General features: G+C 48.9%; 8 protein-coding genes across 8 annotated transcripts; 4 read left to right on the forward strand and 4 right to left on the reverse strand.

Annotated features, from left to right (window-relative positions):
• Nucleotides 1–2: 2 nt before the first annotated feature.
• Nucleotides 3–1,641, reverse strand: LAS17 (Proline-rich protein; the record flags this gene model as incomplete). The annotated part of the gene is made up of 2 exons (XM_031153669.1): nt 3–1,379; nt 1,432–1,641. Coding segments are annotated over 2 exons (1,587 nt in total), but the record flags the coding sequence as incomplete, so codon positions are not given.
• An 801-nt stretch (nt 1,642–2,442) lies between these two features.
• Nucleotides 2,443–2,758, reverse strand: LHYA1_G008752 (uncharacterized protein; the record flags this gene model as incomplete). Its single annotated transcript, XM_031153670.1, has 2 exons — nt 2,443–2,446; nt 2,505–2,758. The coding sequence occupies 2 exons, from the start codon at nt 2,756–2,758 to the stop codon at nt 2,443–2,445; spliced, it is 258 nt and encodes an 85-aa protein (XP_031001411.1).
• Nucleotides 2,759–3,176: 418 nt separating this feature from the next.
• On the forward strand, nt 3,177–5,940 carry rad16 (DNA repair protein rad16; the record flags this gene model as incomplete). Its single annotated transcript, XM_031153671.1, has 2 exons — nt 3,177–3,227; nt 3,274–5,940. The coding sequence occupies 2 exons, from the start codon at nt 3,177–3,179 to the stop codon at nt 5,938–5,940; spliced, it is 2,718 nt and encodes a 905-aa protein (XP_031001412.1).
• Nucleotides 5,941–6,890: 950 nt separating this feature from the next.
• Nucleotides 6,891–8,129, forward strand: LHYA1_G008754 (uncharacterized protein; the record flags this gene model as incomplete). Its single annotated transcript, XM_031153672.1, has 1 exon — nt 6,891–8,129. One exon carries the CDS (start codon nt 6,891–6,893, stop codon nt 8,127–8,129), a length of 1,239 nt encoding a protein of 412 aa, XP_031001406.1.
• Nucleotides 8,130–10,629: 2,500 nt separating this feature from the next.
• On the forward strand, nt 10,630–11,956 carry TLP1 (Thaumatin-like protein; the record flags this gene model as incomplete). The annotated part of the gene is made up of 2 exons (XM_031153673.1): nt 10,630–11,094; nt 11,141–11,956. The coding sequence occupies 2 exons, from the start codon at nt 10,630–10,632 to the stop codon at nt 11,954–11,956; spliced, it is 1,281 nt and encodes a 426-aa protein (XP_031001407.1).
• Nucleotides 11,957–12,522: 566 nt separating this feature from the next.
• On the reverse strand, nt 12,523–13,315 carry YGL242C (Ankyrin repeat-containing protein; the record flags this gene model as incomplete). Its single annotated transcript, XM_031153674.1, has 3 exons — nt 12,523–12,962; nt 13,031–13,202; nt 13,283–13,315. The coding sequence occupies 3 exons, from the start codon at nt 13,313–13,315 to the stop codon at nt 12,523–12,525; spliced, it is 645 nt and encodes a 214-aa protein (XP_031001408.1).
• A 463-nt stretch (nt 13,316–13,778) lies between these two features.
• Nucleotides 13,779–14,336, forward strand: RPC11 (DNA-directed RNA polymerase III subunit; the record flags this gene model as incomplete). The annotated part of the gene is made up of 2 exons (XM_031153675.1): nt 13,779–13,870; nt 13,964–14,336. 2 exons carry the CDS (start codon nt 13,779–13,781, stop codon nt 14,334–14,336), a joined length of 465 nt encoding a protein of 154 aa, XP_031001409.1.
• Nucleotides 14,337–14,729: 393 nt separating this feature from the next.
• soh1 (Mediator of RNA polymerase II transcription subunit) lies at nt 14,730–15,226 on the reverse strand (the record flags this gene model as incomplete). Its single annotated transcript, XM_031153676.1, has 2 exons — nt 14,730–14,999; nt 15,095–15,226. 2 exons carry the CDS (start codon nt 15,224–15,226, stop codon nt 14,730–14,732), a joined length of 402 nt encoding a protein of 133 aa, XP_031001404.1.
• Nucleotides 15,227–17,337: the final 2,111 nt, after the last annotated feature.

Consider the following 17,337-nt stretch of genomic DNA (forward strand, 5'->3'; position numbering starts at 1 on the left):
GGTGGTGGAGGTCCGCTTCCTGATGGCATTGGTGGTGGGGGTGGGGCATTTGAATGCGGTAATGGAGGTGGTGGTGGAGCGTTTGATTGTGGAAGAGGAGGTGGCGGGGGAGCGTTGGACGAAGGTAAAGGAGGTGGAGGGGGTGCATTTGATTGAGGCAATGGCGGTGGCTGTGATGGTCCATTGTCTCTCGATGGAGGAGGAGGTATCGGCCGAGTCGACGAAGGAGGTAAAGGAGGTGGACTCGACGGTCCACTTGAAGGACCTGAAGGATTTTTTGGAGGTAACGGTGGAGGAGGAGCGTTTGAAGGCGGAACAAAATGAGTATGAGGGAATGGAGTACTCTCTCGGGGAGGAGGCGGTGGTACTGGTCCTCGACTTGGTGTTGGGGGCGGACCAACCTTTCGTTCTCCCAGAAAAGGAGGCGGTACACCGAATTTTGATCCGGATTCTCCAGGTTCGTAAGAGTCGTCCACAGGAGTCTTTGGAGGTCTGGGCGGAGGAGGTGGCCCAGGATTTGATAATGATGCTGCGTGTGCTCTCGATGGTGCTTTGTCTTTGATATGAGCGAACTTCCCTGCATCTGGGAAAGGAGGTGGAGCAGCAAATCTTGGTGGGGGTGGTCCTCTTGGTGGTGAAGGTTCTCTTGGAGGTGTAGGCTCTCTCGGGATATCAGTCTTTGCACCAGATCTTCTCGCTGGGGGTGGTGCTGGTGGTGCTCCTCTTCCACGACCTCCTGACGCATTATGAGGGCTTTCGGATCGAGGTCTTGAAGGTGCCGCAGGAGGCGGGGGTGGAGGAGGTGCCTTTGCTCTCTGGTTCTCAATTCCATTTGGTGCCGGGGTAGACACCTGTGCAGCTTGTTGCTGCCTGATATAATCCGCAATGAAATCTTGGTTATCCCTAATGAGATCGTCTGTAATACCCATCTGCTTCAAATCGTCGCCCCACGTTTCTCTCCAATTAGGGTCAATGGCGTCTAGCGCAGAAAATTGTGATCTCCCTCCAATGGAGCTTCCTGAGTCTCTATGAACCGGTGCTGGTGGGAGTACATAACTTGGAGATTCCGGAGGCGTAGGTTGCATAGAGGGGGCAGAAGAGTGCCTGTGTCCACCAAACAATCCTCCTAATAGACCATGCCTATGTCCTCCACCAGCTTGAACTCCTGGGCCCCCGTATGGATTTGCTTTGGTCGCTTTACTAGCATTCTTTTCTCGATCATTCATCTTCTTCAAAAAGGTCTTGGCTTCCTTCTCATCCACGAAAGACAACCCCGCGAGACAATCTTCTGTTTCGAAAGTGTGAAAGAAGGTCCGGTCTTGATTGTATGACCATGTATCGTAGATTTCCTGATCCCATATTACCCCTCGATTGGCAGACTATTACAAGTTAGCATCTTCTCAAGCCTAGATTGAAGGTGGTGGGACTGACAGAGACATCTACCAGCTTGAGCCAGTATGTATTCCCCACCAAGTCATTTGCAAGGACTACCGCCCCTTGAAGACCGGTATATGTCCATTTCTGCCGATTGGGGTAGGCAATGTAGAGTCTAGCAACCGCTACAGCCTGGATCTTGTTGGACTGCTTGGGGACCTGACGCTTAACCGTCTCTTTGTCATCGTCGGACAATATTGAGGGCATCTTCGCTGCTCAGGGACGCTGCCTTCTCGATAACCCCAACTGTAACCCCCTCGAACTTTATAGTTTTGCTTCTCGCAATATTCTCGAAACAAGACCGGGTCGCGTGGGAGATTGGCCTCGTAAATTGGTGCTTCCTATGCACATTTGGACATAGAAATGCCTCGGCGCAACGGTTGGGAATGTAAAAGGTTATGACCACGTTGTGTGAGGAGATGAGTGATGTACTGACAGCCGTAGACCAGGCAGTAATAATATTCACTTAATTGGCGGTATGTCGAAGCTCTGGTATTGAACTGACGTCGGGTAGCAGGTAAGAAATGCCAAGACTTTCAAGCCTCATTTGCTCAGCCACACGAAGGCAACAGTTGGGCGGAACATAAAATCAGATCGTGACACGCGTTCAATGACTGACAGTAAAGGATCCAGAAATACGTGGTCAACTACCAATTGTACAACATTCATACATGGTGCATGTTGGTTGATTCACAGCCGGTGAGTTGTACTTGTGACCCACTTGGTGTCTCGCAATATCCTTCGCCAGCATCATCCGAGATCAGGACCTCGGTATATATTGCATATTCCGCTCACAACAGTTCATGATCTGACTAAAAAATTGGGAATTGGTGCAAGGCCCGTTGATTTGTTCACCATGCCCAAACAGCCATGCAATAGCTACTGTAGTATTCCTCCCGATGCCATTCCTCCTGATGCCATTCCTCCCCGTTGCCAAACGCCTTTCCCAATAATGGATTCCGCCCACCTCAACTTCTCATGTCACATCTTGGATTCTCTGATACATGATCAGCTTCCCAATTCATGATCAGTCAACTCAGGAAAGCAAAATCCTACCGGAGAAGCATTACTTGTTCAACGCATCTGCCTTGGCCTTGCGTTCCTCCTTGGTACCCTCTTCTTGCGCATTGAAGTCTTTGGGAACAGCAGGACCTGGCTGGGCTTGGTGGTGGATGAACTTGACCTTGTCGCCCTTTGGCTCTTCCTTCTGGTGGAGAGGATGGGTGCTTGCATTGTTGTCTGTCTTGGAACTGGAGTTCGCCATAACGTGCTCTGTAACTTCACCAGCTGCGTGGTTATGGGTTTCGTCGGGACCGGCAGGCATGATGAAGGTCGATGTAGATGTAGATGTGATGTAGACTTTGATGTGCAGTTTGGCTTGTGTAGAAGTGAAATTCGAGAAAGGATAATTAATGTATTTGTATTGAGAGAAAGGAAGTAATTATACTTTAAATACACTCCTTTATAGTAGACTCGATTCCTTGACTGCCCCTCGCCTCCCCTCCAAGGCGCCATCAAAGCCGATGACGTTGAAGAGAAATCGTGTGAGCTGCTACGGAGATACACAACCCGTCACGTCAAGCCGGACTTGTACTACATACACTACCAAAGTCTGCGGGGCAACTTTTTACGCGTCCGCCCATCTGCAAGTCATCCAAGATCTCGTGCTCGTGCATCTGCATCTGCTTGGTGGGGTGCTTATTCTCTGGAGCCTGAGCTTGGCATGACCATGAGAGCTTCAGATGTCTTCCGCGAACGGTGACCAGCAGCCCGTGAAGCTGTCGCTGCCTCTGGTATGCCCCCCGTTTGTACATTTTCGTGCTTTGCTAATGAAAACAGAGATACCAACAAGAAGTCTTCCAAGAGCTCCGTCAGAAAGATGAACTCGTAATCATCGCCCGCGGTCTCGGACTCCTTCGATTAGTAACAAACCTCCTCCACTCCTACGATGCGGCTGGGAACAATCTCGTATTGGTGGTTGGAGCAGACGATCGCGAAAATGGATGGCTTGGGGAAGCTCTGGCAGAACATGCTGCTATCAGCCAGGCTCCAAGGGCCCGGGGGCTTAATGTCGTTAATACAGACCTGATGAGTGTTGGGACAAGAGAGAAAATGTATGCCCAAGGAGGGATATTTAGCATTACATCGAGGATTTTGGTGGTAGATTTATTAACCAGCCTCATACAACCGGAGACTATTACTGGACTTGTAGTCCTACATTCGGACAGGATTGTGGCTACATCTTTGGAGGCTTTTATACTTCGGATATACAGACAGAAGAACAAGGCTGGCTTCCTCAAGGCCTTCTCGGATAATCCAGAACCCTTCACTACAGGATTTGCTCCGCTTTCTACCATGATGAGGAACTTATTTCTCCGAAATGTATCTCTGTGGCCTCGGTTTCAAGTCGTCGTTGCCCAGTCACTGGAAGGAAAGAAAAAGGCAGAAGTCATTGAGCTAGAAGTACCAATGTCAGAATCTATGCGAGATATTCAAAACGCCATTATGGAGTGTGTTGAAGTTAGCATTGGGGAACTCAAAAAGAGCAACTCTGGTATGGAGATGGAAGACTGGAATGTTGATAGTGCTCTTCATAAGCAATTCGACATGGCTGTCAGGAGACAGCTTGACCCAGTTTGGCATAGAGTAAGTTGGAAGACCAAGCAGATTGTCAACGATTTGACCGTTCTACGTGGGATGCTCCATACCCTGCTCACTTACGATGCGGTCTCGTTTAATCGACATCTAGATACGATATTGGCCGCCCATTCTCCTCCTCCAGGGTCCACAAGACAAAACCAATCACCATGGCTCTTCCTAGATGCTGCTCATACAATTTTCGCCACTTCAAAAGGAAGGGTATACACTGGCAAGCCTCAAACTGGATCAGAAACTATTGAATCTCTGCAACTAGTTCTTGAAGAGCAACCTAAGTGGGCAGTCCTAGCTGAGGTTCTAGAAGAGATCGACCGAGACCTCTATTTCAATCCTACTGTGCGAGATGATTCCAATGGAACAATCCTGATCATGTGTACGGATACGGGAGAGTGTCGACAGCTGAAAGAATATTTACAAAATATGCATGTCCGACCAGAGACTGGTGAAGTCGATGATGATGATGATGCGGAAAAGGACACCGAGCCTTCAGCGAATTTTATGATGAGGAGAAAATTGAGAGACTATCTAAAGTGGAAGAAGGACTTTGCAAAAGTCAGTGCTACTTTGTTTGCTGAAAATCAGAGCGTCTTGAACGGTTCCAAAAATCAAAAAGGGACAAATAGTTCCCGTGGAAAGGCGCCTGCGAATAAACGGAGGAGAGTGAGGGGAGGTGGGAATACCGGTTCGGGGCCATCACGAGCTGCCAATGGCAGTATCCTAGCAGCAGAAGACAAGCCACTCGAAGTTGCCAATCTGATCTCCGAGATTCAGGTAACAGAAGCAGAGGCTGGACAGAAAGAAGAGATTACAGCGGATCCATTAGACGACATGGAAGACTACTACCAGCTCTACGATGGCCAAGATCTTGTCGTAATCCATGCCTATGATGGGGACATGGATGAACACATTCTAGAAGAAGTCAAACCAAAGTACATAATCATGTACGAGCCAGATACGTCTTTTGTCCGGCGTATCGAAGTATACCGGTCATCACACAACGACCGGAATGTCCGAGTCTACTTTCTCTACTATGGCGGCTCAGTCGAAGAACAGCGGTACCTTTCTTCTGTCCGTCGAGAAAAGGATGCATTCACAAAACTCATCAAAGAGAAGTCCTCCATGGCTATTACCTTGACAACTGATGCACACGGAATTGAAGACCCACAAGAAGCATTCCTCCGAACAGTCAACACCAGAATAGCAGGCGGTGGCCGCCTAGCAGCAACAGCCCAGCCTCCCCGCGTCGTAGTCGACGTCCGCGAATTCCGCTCCTCCCTCCCCTCCCTCCTCCACGGCCGCTCCATGGTAATAGTCCCCTGCATGCTCACGGTCGGCGACTACATCCTCTCGCCCAGCATCTGCATTGAGCGCAAGTCGATCAAAGACCTCATCTCCTCGTTCAAAGACGGCCGGCTCTACAACCAAGCGGAAACCATGCAGCTGCACTACAAATCTCCCATGCTGCTCATCGAATTCGACCAGAACAAATCCTTCACCCTCGAACCCTTTGCCGACCTCTCCGGCTCCCTCTCCTCCATGTCCTCTTCCAACGCCTCCTCAGACCTACAATCTAAGCTCGTGCTCCTCACGCTCGCCTTCCCCCGCCTACGCATCATCTGGTCTTCCTCACCCTACCAAACCGCCGAGATCTTTGAGAGCCTGAAAACTCAGCAGGCGGAACCGGATCCCATTGCTGCGGTGCGGGTGGGCCTCGAGGGCGGCCAGAGAGCCGAGGATCAGACGTTTAGCAGGGAGCCACAGGATATGCTGCGTGTTGTGCCGGGGGTGACGGGGAAGAATATTAAGAATCTTGTGGGGGGAGGTGGGCTGCTTGAAGGATGTTGCTAATGCGACTGTAGAGGAGTTGGAGCCGGCTGTGGGGAAGGAAGCGGGGAGGCAGATTTATAAGTTTTTTAATAAGAGTGTGCTTGAGGAATAAATGATTCAGTATCCCAAACTTGCGTTGCTAGTTAGCGAACGCACTCTGAGCAGAGATCAAAATAGTTGCATTGAAGACAGTGGTAATGTTACGACGTTATTTGATTTGTGCAGTAGTAACAACAGACTCGTGGTAGCGGCGTAGGTCTAGCAAGAACAGACACCGTGAACAGCAAAGCTTCAGGAACAGGGAGCACTTGAGCAATCAAGTGATGATGTTCTGTCTTGGGGCCTTCGAGTTGAATACGCAAGTAATCGGCTCGTAGCTACGGATAGTCATAGCAGAATTACCATAGTGATCAAGACCCGATCGATTTGAACTGATCGAAAGGCGTTTCGACTTTGTTGTGTTGTCGACTTCGTTTCGTGAAGCATGAAAAGACCATGCCATGATGGCCCATGTCTACACTAAACTACTAGTGCATCTTTGCTCTACTCACACCCTACTGACACTATGGCTACTCACCCCCCCCTTATCCGATTGAGGTGAAGGTTCTCTCACCTGGTCTTTGTCTACAAATTCACTGGTGATGCCCTCTTTCTTACACTTTTTTTTCTTGTATCTTTAGAAGTAAGGAGGCGGAGTGCAACGAGGCTCATTTATGCAACTGCGGGGATATGGATCGGACTGACCCCGCGGCCACACAACATGCATGGTTGAGCAGTCCACGGGCGATGCATTTCATAGCCTTTTGCTCTTTCTTCTCTTTTAAAAACCTCTCCCCACATTAGTTGGACATGGCCTTCAGTTGGCAAGTTACCAGATTTACACCGAGACATAGGTCTACTAATACACAAGTCACCTGGTACTGCATCTCACGCAGCCTTTTGTGGCTTTCCTCAGCCTCATCCGGTTCACAATGTCGTTTGGTTATTCCGTCGGAGACTTCATACTGCTCACACAACTAGCGTACGGAGTCGTCCAAAATGCACGCAAAGCCTGCGGCGCTCATCATGAACTCGCACGAGAAATCGGCGGTCTCCATATCGTCCTAGGACGGGTTGAAGTCGAGGTGTCGAAGCCGGATTCCATTCTCAATAACAACGAAGACAATCGAAGGAGGGAGCTGGAAAAGTTGGCAAGACACTGCGAGAGGATCTTGAGGGTCTTGAAGCAGATTTTGGACAAGTATAATGCACTGTCGGAGGAAAGGAGGAGTGTCACGAAGCTCTGGCAGAAAGTCAGGTTTGGCAATGGAGAGATGTTAGATTTGGGGAAGATTAGGTCGGAACTTGCAACACATACACAGGCACTTAACATGTTCTTGAACTTGTTATCTATTGGATCACAGGGAAAGGTGGAGAAGTATATGGATTCCCATGGCGAAGAGCTTCGAGACATCAAGCACTCTCTGCATTGGGTCACTTCTTCTATGCAGGCTAAGAGTCATGAAGAGAAGTCGATTCTGACAACATACGGAGATGACGACAAAGCGATATGGAAGGCGTTTCGAAGAGAGCTCATTGAGGAAGGATTCTCCGGGCGATTGTTGGACCGACATAAGAGTACCATCAAGAATTATGTGATGGAACTTGGAGAAAGAGGTGCTTTGGATGAACCTATCCAGCAAACACCAGAAGAAGATATCGAAGCTCAAAGCATGTCACCCCCCGAACGACCAAGCTCTCCAGTATTCTTGGACTCCAGTTCTGATTCGGGAGAACTTACTGACTCCGAAGCTGAAGACGAGCAAGCTGGTCAAGGTGTTCTTACGCATCTGGAAGAATTATCAAGCCCCACTGCTGGCCAACAAATGGAGGAAGCCCACAGCAGTTCCAGCAGCCAAAATGAGAGTGACGAAGATAATGACCAGGGATGCTTTACACCTCTAAGGCCGCCCACCAATACTTTTGCTACAACGGCACTACCGAGCAAATGCACCAGTCCTTCCGATAACAATTCAGACAAAGACTCGATCCCGTTTGATAGGATGGCTAGTCAGAAAATCGAAGACCATAATGCACCACAACAAACTTGCAAATCGACCGATGGAGAATATAGGGAGAGACATGGCTTATATAGACCGCGTCGCGAAGGTTTGATTCTCAAAGTATTTGCAACTACGGGCTATGCTAACCCTAATTTACAGTTCACTTAGTAGATCCTAATAACACGATCCATTCTTCATATCCTACAAGCCACGAGCCTTGCGGACCTCGACTCAATGGACTCCACAATGGTAAAACGTCCACAGAGCTGGCCACTTGGAGATCAGCTTTAGAAGAAATTGGACATGACTTCCGGAATATCCTTCAACCGATAGTCCTTCGTGATCTATCAGAGATAGAGCAATTCTCATATGAGCTAGATGAATTTCAGCTCAATATGTCCAGGTTGGATGACTTTATCCATGATATTGATATGCCTTGGAATTCTCCCCCCTTCATCCTTTTTCTCGAGAAAGCTAACAAACTGGTAAAGAGTATCAGAATTTCTGTCAGGGCTATTAAGTTGACCAAGTCTAAAGACGAAGGGGTGGTGAGATTCTCTATGTGTAGAGTAGCGTCTCTATATATCGATCGTGTCCAGGAGATGAATCGACTTTTTATGGATAATCATGATTCTCGGATCAGAGGCATGTATGCCTCAAAGGGGAAGCAAGAGGATTCGTTATCTTGGAGAAGAGAATCATGGTGGCGAAATGAATCCGACCCTTTTTTGTCTCGCATCGGTCGCTTCTCACAGACTCGGTGGGAAGCTGGGTCGGTCAGGTCTCGGGAGCCCAGCTGGCTGACGGAGTAATCATAATTGATTAGTCGCTGACTTAGTATGGTTCGTAATAAAGATATTCTTTCCTATAAGTAGATCCCTAAATACCGTTGCCATATGGATTGCTTGGAGCTCACTTTCTCTACCAGTTTTCAAGGCATTCCCAATACTATATAGCCTTATGCCTAATAGCTTAAAAGCCTGTAAAGTTGTTTGCTTATATAACTATGCTCTTTGACCTTTATAGTATAATGATCCAAGCATTCCTTCTATACTACCTCTGTAGCAAACTCAAGGGTTTATATGGCGGTCTTTAAATAGAGAAGGCTGTTAAATACTACCTTTAGGAGTTGAGAAATGACCGCAGGATGATATAGTTGATACCTTAGGTGTAACGAGGCAGGCAGACCAGGCCAGGCAGCCGCTGAACTATACCCACCCTTTTCCAACGCAGGCACGTGCTTGTCATCCATCCTAAATAGGCAATTTTACGTCTTTTGTTGCACGTCGCCAAAATCTTGCTGTACTTTACCCCCGGTCTAATACTTCCCAAGTGATCCTTAAATGTTTATGGATCGTCGTTGATCCGCCTGACAAGCTGCTTTTCCACCTAGTATGAAGGAATAACTAACTAGTCGGATCCTCTGCTCCTAATAGATACGCACTCCGGTCTATGGACTACTGAAGCTATCAGCTGAGAATAAATCATATCTCTATGAAAGTCGAAACAAGCCCCTTTATCCATATCTTCACATTAAACTCAAGAAGCGCGCAACCCGAGGCGTTTATATCGATCAGGATATATATGCATTTAAGCCCGCATTGTCTCGGTACTATGCAACTCGTGTGTAAATTCTAGAGGCGTCGGAATAATTAAGTCAAGATGTCATGGTGGATATGCAAATTCTTCCCAAATAGGCAATCGAAGTCAGCTTTGTTGCACATCGCTCCTATCGTCGATTCGGTGTCGATTCGATGACGATAGCACGTTGAGATGATCACAGAACCTGGCAATTTCGTTTTTGTTCGAAGATGAAGTAAAGGATTTGACCTGCTCTTTTTGCTCCTGCTGTACTGGTTTAATCAACAATGGTATCTATTCGGATGTATCAGAATTCGATAATTTTCAAAGTGTATCTAAGATCTCTTTCTCCACGAACGCCGTCGTTGTTTGCACCTGCCAACTCGGCCGCTCCCGAGATCTGCAACTGCCAGGGCCTTCCCTTCCCTTCCCTTCCCCTCATACGTCATCATGCGTTGGCATCGTTCCTTCCCCACCACAACCCCAAATTTTGGCCAAACTTCACCACCAAACAATGCTTCTCCCAACAGGTAAGTTGAAACTTCCTCACATGCACATCCACCCTTCACCCTCACCCTCATTCTCTCTCTCTCGTAACTCATTTCACAAGCTGTACACGTGCGTCCTCGCCGATGCATCACGTTCTTTTTTGGATCTCTCTCTCTCCTTTTCCAAGCCTGCTTTTGATCCTTATCTCTCCACAACAGGGGTATTCAACCGCTGCCTTCCCCTGCATTGCCCTGCCTTGCTTGCCCAACCCAGTTCCCCAATCATCGCCACTCATCCCCAGGCTGTCCAATCAATTCTCCACTCACAGTACGTCACAGGAGATGCAGGTCGTTTCCAAGTTTCTATTGACCCATCGTGGAGTGAGTGTGACTGACACCGACTGCATTTCACTGCGCGGGTAATCGCACGAGGCTGTGAACCTGGCGTGAACCTCGTCCTATTCTTGGATATTGTCATTGTCGTTCTGCGATTGACCACCACCCTGGCTGGTACTATTGGCCTGCCTTCCTTCGGTACTTATATTCTGTCTTGACTATCTCTTTGTCACATCAACACCTTTACGACTTCACCAGTCAGTATGTCTAAAACGAATTCCTTGAGCGCAATGCGTCGTAGCCCTTCACTATCGCGATTACTACTCGCTGCAATCCCTCTATTATGTCTCATCCAGACAGTATCAGCATATCATATGAATCCTTTCTTCGAGAGAAATGCGAATCCTCTTCCGCGACCTGCAAGATGGGGTCCTCCAATGAAACGAGACTCCATACCTCTTGTTATCAGCAATAACTGCGCCGAGACTATCTGGCCAGCCATCGGTACCCAAGCAGGCACGGGCGCTGGTACTGGTGGTTTTGAGCTGTCTCCTGGTAATAGTAAGAGCTTAACTGTTAGCGGAGATTGGCAGGGCAGAGTTTGGGGCAGGACAAACTGTAGTTTCAACGTCGCAGGGAATGGTGCCAGCAATTTGAATGGGGTCGATGGCTCTGGTGCTGCGTGCGTTACTGGTGATTGTGCTGGAGTGTTGAGCTGTGTTCTTACCGTGAGTACTTGCTGCAATTTGGTTTCCTGTTGCTGACGAATTATAGGGAAGAACACCCATCACACTCGCCGAATTCGACCTCGCAGGAGGAACCGGGGGTGAACAAACTTTCTACGACATCTCACTTGTCGACGGCTACAATCTCCCCATGCAAGTCATCTACATTCCAGGAAACAACCCCAAATTGAAAAATATTCCTCCAAATCTCACAAATGCTGCTTGCATTGCAACTGCCGGTCTGATGTCAGCTCCAGCCGGTTCAGGTACTTCAGGCAACGCAACTACAACCGCAAACCCGCTTCCCTACGAATCGAGACAAGACTCCAAAAGTATAGCTTCCTGGTGTCCATGGGATCTTCAAGTCAAGCAACCTACCAAGCCAGGAGATGGAGTCTACCCATATCCAGATGACAACATTCAACGCCCAATCTTCGACCCTTGTCTCTCTGCCTGTGCTAAAAACAACCTCCCAAAGGATTGTTGCACAGGCTCTTACAACGATGCCAAGAAGTGCAAACCAGGTCTATATTCTAGGAACGCCAAAGCCGTCTGTCCCGACGTCTACAGTTTCGCTTTCGATGACCAGACCTCTACCTTTGTGATCCCCACCGGCGGTGGCTGGGAAGTCAAATTCTGTCCCGAGGGCAGAAGCACGAATATCATAAACACGTTCAAGTCGCAATTGGGGGCGTTGGGTCAAAGTGGACTCACAAAGGCGATTGAGGATGCTGCTGCGAACATGACTATTATTGAAGAAGGGGCCAAGAAGAGTGGTGCTGAGCGAGTTAGGGGCGAGCCGGCTATGGGAAGAGGAAGTTTGGGAGCTTTGGTCGTGGTTGTTGCTTGGGCTGTTTTGTGTTAGTGGAGTATAGGTATGGGTACGGGTATGAATTATGAATATGACTGGATAGGAGATTGGGTTTAGGAGAGAAAGAAGCAGTTGGATGAGGAGGAATATGGATGGATGGTTGGTTTTTCTTTTCCGTTGTTGAACGAACCTAAGATACCCCTTTTGCATTGTTAGACTCCTATTGTACATAAATATGGAGATGGAGAGAGAGAATGATTACATGAATAGAATTATGATTATTACTTGCTGTTTAACTTCGAGGTGCATGTATTAAATCTCCTCGTGTGAAGTCTGGCTTGGGTTATAGGACTTGCAAGTTTCCAGAAAAGAGAAGAGAAAGTGGGTAATGGCTTGCTTTATTTGCTTTGCAGAGCTTTCTACTCTGCTCAATGCATGTATGTACAATCAACATTTTCTGTATCTCATCATGATATTCTCCACCCACGTACACACGCACGCACGCTATGCTATTGTAAAATCAGCTGTCCATCCCAAGTGCACCGCCATCTATCAATCCAGAACTCCATAAGTATCTACCCTCAAACGAAACGCACTTCCACTCCCGTTCCTACGTCACTTCAAAACCCCTTGCTATTCCCATTCCCATTCCTCTGGCCCCTCTGCGCCTCCAACTCCTCCCGATCAAAATCACTCCCGCTATCACTCCCCGCCTCCTCCTCCTCCTCCCCAGCGCCGTCTACCTCCTCCTCCTCATCGAAACCCCCCCTCTCCATCTGCACGAACACCGCCTCCTCCAGCACCTCCCTCACCTTGCCCAAGCCCGGATCGCACAGTGCGGCTGGGGTCAGGTGCGCTTTGTTCCGGATGCGCGGGTCGGAACCGGCTTCTAGCATCATGGTTATGAGGCCGAGTGCGTATTCGAGGTTGTGGGGTGAGAGGGGGAGGGGGAGCGTGTTCAGGTAGCGGATGGCGGAGTGGAGGGGGGTGTCGGCGTCTAGGCGGGTTAGGGGGTCGCATTCGAAGAGGTCTTGGTCGAGGAGGAGGTCGATGATTTCGTCTAAGGGGGGAGTTAGGGAGGATGTTGGGGGTTTTAGAGGTGTGAAGGGTTGGGGGATGAGTGCTTACAATTCCCTCGTAACGCAGCTTCGTGGTACGCGTGGTTCCCTAGTACGGTTTTCGTGTCGTTTAGAAGGCTTGCTGCGGCGGTGGGGGAGCCGGCTGCTGTTATGAGGGATTGGAGGAGGTCGGTGTTGTTGCGGCGGCAGGCTTCGATTAGTTGTTCGCCGGGGGAGGCGCCCTGTTGGTTGTTAGTTAGTTACGACCAACAGAGGAAGAAAGAAGAGAAGAAGAAGAGATCGGGGAAGGGGTGTATAATACCTCGACTTCTTCTTGTTGGTGTGTTGTTGCCATTATTGTGTTTCGTGGATGGGGCGGGGCGGGCGGTTTGAGACACTTGGTGGAGGATAAAGTTGCGGATTAGAGGGCGTGGTGGAGAAGTATATTAGGCTGGTGTTTTTGTTGGTGTCTGTAAGGACAGATGTATGGTTGTGCAATAGTCCACGATTCTCTAGGTAGGAAAAAGAGTACGTTATGGTTTTCGCAGTTCAGCGCTTCCTATAGTGATACAGGCAGTACGACATCAAGAAGGATGCAATGGATGCGATGCGACGCATTTAGCGCCGGAAGAAACTTTGCCCGACAAGGCTACCGACCTATCTTCTGATATTGAATTTTCGACTCAGCCTTTTCTCATCGCGTGCCTTTACTCTTCATTCCGAACACAAGGACTTTAGATTGTTTCTCGAGATCCAGCACATGTCAAGATGTTACTCTGTACGTCCAATCCCGATTATCGCTAGCGTCTTGTCTTCCCATGTGCGAAGATGCAAATGCAAGCAAAACTAACCCCTCACCTCACCACCAAGTCTGCCCCTCTTGCAGCAACGTCCTCAACATATCCACCGTGTAAGCCTCCCGCCATCCTCCCCCTATCACTATCCCTATCCCACCTCCAATCCCACTTCCTCCACCCCCCTGCTAACCTCCCCCCTCCCCCAGATCCCCAGAAGACATATCCAACGCCGGAAACCACCGGCTCGAATGCCTAACCTGCCCCTACCAATACATCCTGCAAGCGCGCTACTACGAGCGCAAGACGTTCACGCACAAGGAAAGGGAAGATATGTTTGGGGGCAAGGGCCAGTGGGATAATGCGCAGAGGGCACGCGTGCAGTGTACAAAGGATGGGTGTGATGGCGATGAGGCGGCGTTTTATCAGGTGCAGATTAGGAGTGCGGATGAGCCGATGACCAGTTTTTACAAGGTGAGTTTGTGTGCTTTGCCCAGGGAAGTGGGGTTTCTTTTTTCTGGTGTGAGATTTCTTTTTGGGGGGGGCGTGAGGCTGATGACTTGGGTAGTGTATGACTTGTGAGCATTCTTGGAGGGAGAATTAGGGGGGATTGTGGTTAGAGAAGGGGGGGTTGTGGGAAGGAAAGATGGTTTTGTAGATTTTGAGATCGGAAGGATATGTGCTGAGAGCTAATTTGTCTGGGTTGCTTGCGGTTCAGCGTGGCGTAATGGGAATCGAATCATTTGGCACTCTGATATCACTCTCAAAATTGTTTCCTTTGAGAAGAAAAGCCTTCCTTCTTGAACGCTCACGATATCGTTTATTCATATCTCACCTAAACGCCTGGTATCACCATTCCCGCACCCCAAACCAGTTTTAAACCCAAAACCCAACCCAACATCTGCCCTTCCCTTCCCTTTCGCTTGCTCATCACATAAACCCGCCGCCATGCCAATCTCCCCCATCTCAAACCCCCTAACTACCCCTCCAAGCCTCCGCCGCCCTAATCCCCTCCTCCATCAACCCCCCCACCACATCCGGACTCAGCACATCGGCCCTAAACCGCTCCTGCTGCAACAACTCGAGATTCTTCAGCGTCGGGCCCGGGTACATGAGGTATTTGGCGTAGTGGGGTAGGGCCCAGTATTGCAGGTAGGAGAGGTAAGCGACGAAGGCTGGGTTTTCGAGGTATTTTTGCGAGGCTAGGTGGTTGAGGTAGAGGGGGGAGGAGAGGGATTGTACGAACTACGGGGGGAGAGGTTGTTAGTTAAGGTAGGTATCTTGGGGGTTGGAGATGAGTTATTGATTGATTGATTGGGTAGGTAGGGAGGGGGGAAAACCTCTAGTTCGACTTCGAAGCGCGTGAAGCCTCCGTATTTTGGCTCTTCGGAATCGGATGTGCTTGTAGGGATTGCAGGCGGTGTTTGCGTGTCGGGCATGGGGATATCTTGGGGGGATGAGGCGGCTGCCATTGTAGTACTATATGCGAAAAATGCTGACTGGTGAGAGATGTGACAGTCGAGGCTGAGGTAGGTTGAAAGTCATGACGAGGCTGAGATGAGCTCAAGCTGGCTGGGTGTAGATCTTTCTTTTGCTTAGCGGCGCCGGCAACTGTGTCCACCCGTCCAACCCCACACGTGCTTCAGTTACTGGACACAGAATATGGGATCCAAAGGATTGCTTTCTTGCATGAATCTTTCTTTATATTGATTTATCGGGTTGGGAATCTCATCTCGTTATACAGCCTGACATGAAGTACTGTATGATTGAGAAAACAAACAATAGTCTGCATTGTTGAAGGGAATTGGTCCATTACTTGGCTTCATGGCATGATGTCGCTCTGGTGGCTTTCTCCGCTTTTACGAATAGGGGAATCTCACCGCCTACTGTACGGAGACATACTCCGTATTCAACTCCTTCCTGATTAGATTTTATTTATGCTGTTGATGGAAGATCTCTTGGACTCTATAGAACCTTCCAATTGCGTGCTTAGAACTTCGAACTGCAAAGACAAAGTTGTTTTGACCGCGAGAGATCTCGGAACAGCTGGTATAGATTAGATTCTACCCCACGTCCAAAAGACGCCATGCATGTCTGAACGTCCAGCGTCTCTGGTGACTTTAACGATCTTGTGACCACAGTGTCGTTACCGTGACAGCTTAAGCTACAGTACAAGCTACCAAAATTGTCTTTGCATATTACGGGACGCCGGGTCCTACGGTACCAAAAGGGGAGGGACAGTGGCTGCACTACAGTAGTTCAGGGGGTGGATACTCAATGTGATCATGATTCCACCAATAGATGGGATAAAACTTCCTTAATAAGCTTAAATCTGAAGGTATTCACATGGTTTCCCCATAAAACCGTGTCGTAATATCCTTGAACAGGGAGATCCGAAGATAGGGGTCCTTCTGGATCCAGTATTGATGAGAGAGAAAATATGGACGCGATGAGGTAACGAAGGAAAAGTTGTACTGGTACTGGGCTACGGTTAGCAACTGCCTTTCCTTCTTACCTCTCCTCTGCAAAGTCAGCATCCTCAAAAGAATCTCTCCAGCACCGCACGTTTTATTTCACCTAGGAAAACAAAGCAGACTTCTTTCTACCTGATTGTATCTATTCCCTGAATACGCATAGCACAGTGCAGTGCTGTCCAGTATAGTACGGCACGACTCGATGACCTAGCTTACGAATATCTACGCCCCCGTTCCCGACTGCCCGTCCTCCTGTGAGACTATCCTGTCCTCCGTGTCACAAATACACACATACCACACCACACCACACCATCAGAGGAGAGAAGAGAAGAAAGACCCCGCTCGAACGCCCGTCTCTCCGCTATCCACAGATTAATCGCCCGCTTCCAATTTTCACTGCTTTTGGGGACGGACATTGCACTACAGGACTCGACCTCGACCATTCTCTTCTCGGTACCTTGAGGTATTGGGCACCGCGATATCTACCTAGGTCCCTCCGTAGCTTCCAAGCCAAGCCCTTGTGCTAGGAGTAGACCATCTCGGAGCTTGAAGTACTCGTAGAGGGGTTGAAAGCGCGGCACCTGGCCTGGTTCTGGAATTGAAAAGCGGCACTACACCTTACCATTCTCGTCTACCCTTCATCTCCCAACGGATTGAAATTTGAGTGCTGCTTTGTTTGTCGATCTCAAGAGTCAAGGGCGAATATTTAGTCAGGGAACATTCACAGCGCCACCATCACCACCCAGCAGCAGCCGGACGAAACAGACACCTCCACCAGTCCCACTACCTACATCTTCTTCCATTATTCACACCTTCTCCTTTCACAGGACAACCATTCCAGCTCCAGCTCCAACTGCCATCAAATATCCCCCCTTCACCCGTTGTGCATTGCCACATCAGATCGCCAGATATTACTTGAACGCATATTCGCGTCCCACACCAAGAATTAATCAATCAATCAATCAATCCCTGGGCAGATTAGGAAATAGAACATCGCAGTAATGTCGCTCGCCCAACCACAGCATCCAGGTCCGTTTCTCTCCTTGTTCTCCCTGTATCATATCCTGTACCCTCGCAATCTGCCAATCGATGCATGTTTGGCCCAAATT

The sequence above is a fragment of the Lachnellula hyalina genome (genome assembly GCF_007821495.1).
Source record: "Lachnellula hyalina strain CBS 185.66 chromosome Unknown contig00247, whole genome shotgun sequence".
Taxonomy (NCBI): Eukaryota; Fungi; Ascomycota; class Leotiomycetes; order Helotiales; family Lachnaceae; genus Lachnellula; species Lachnellula hyalina.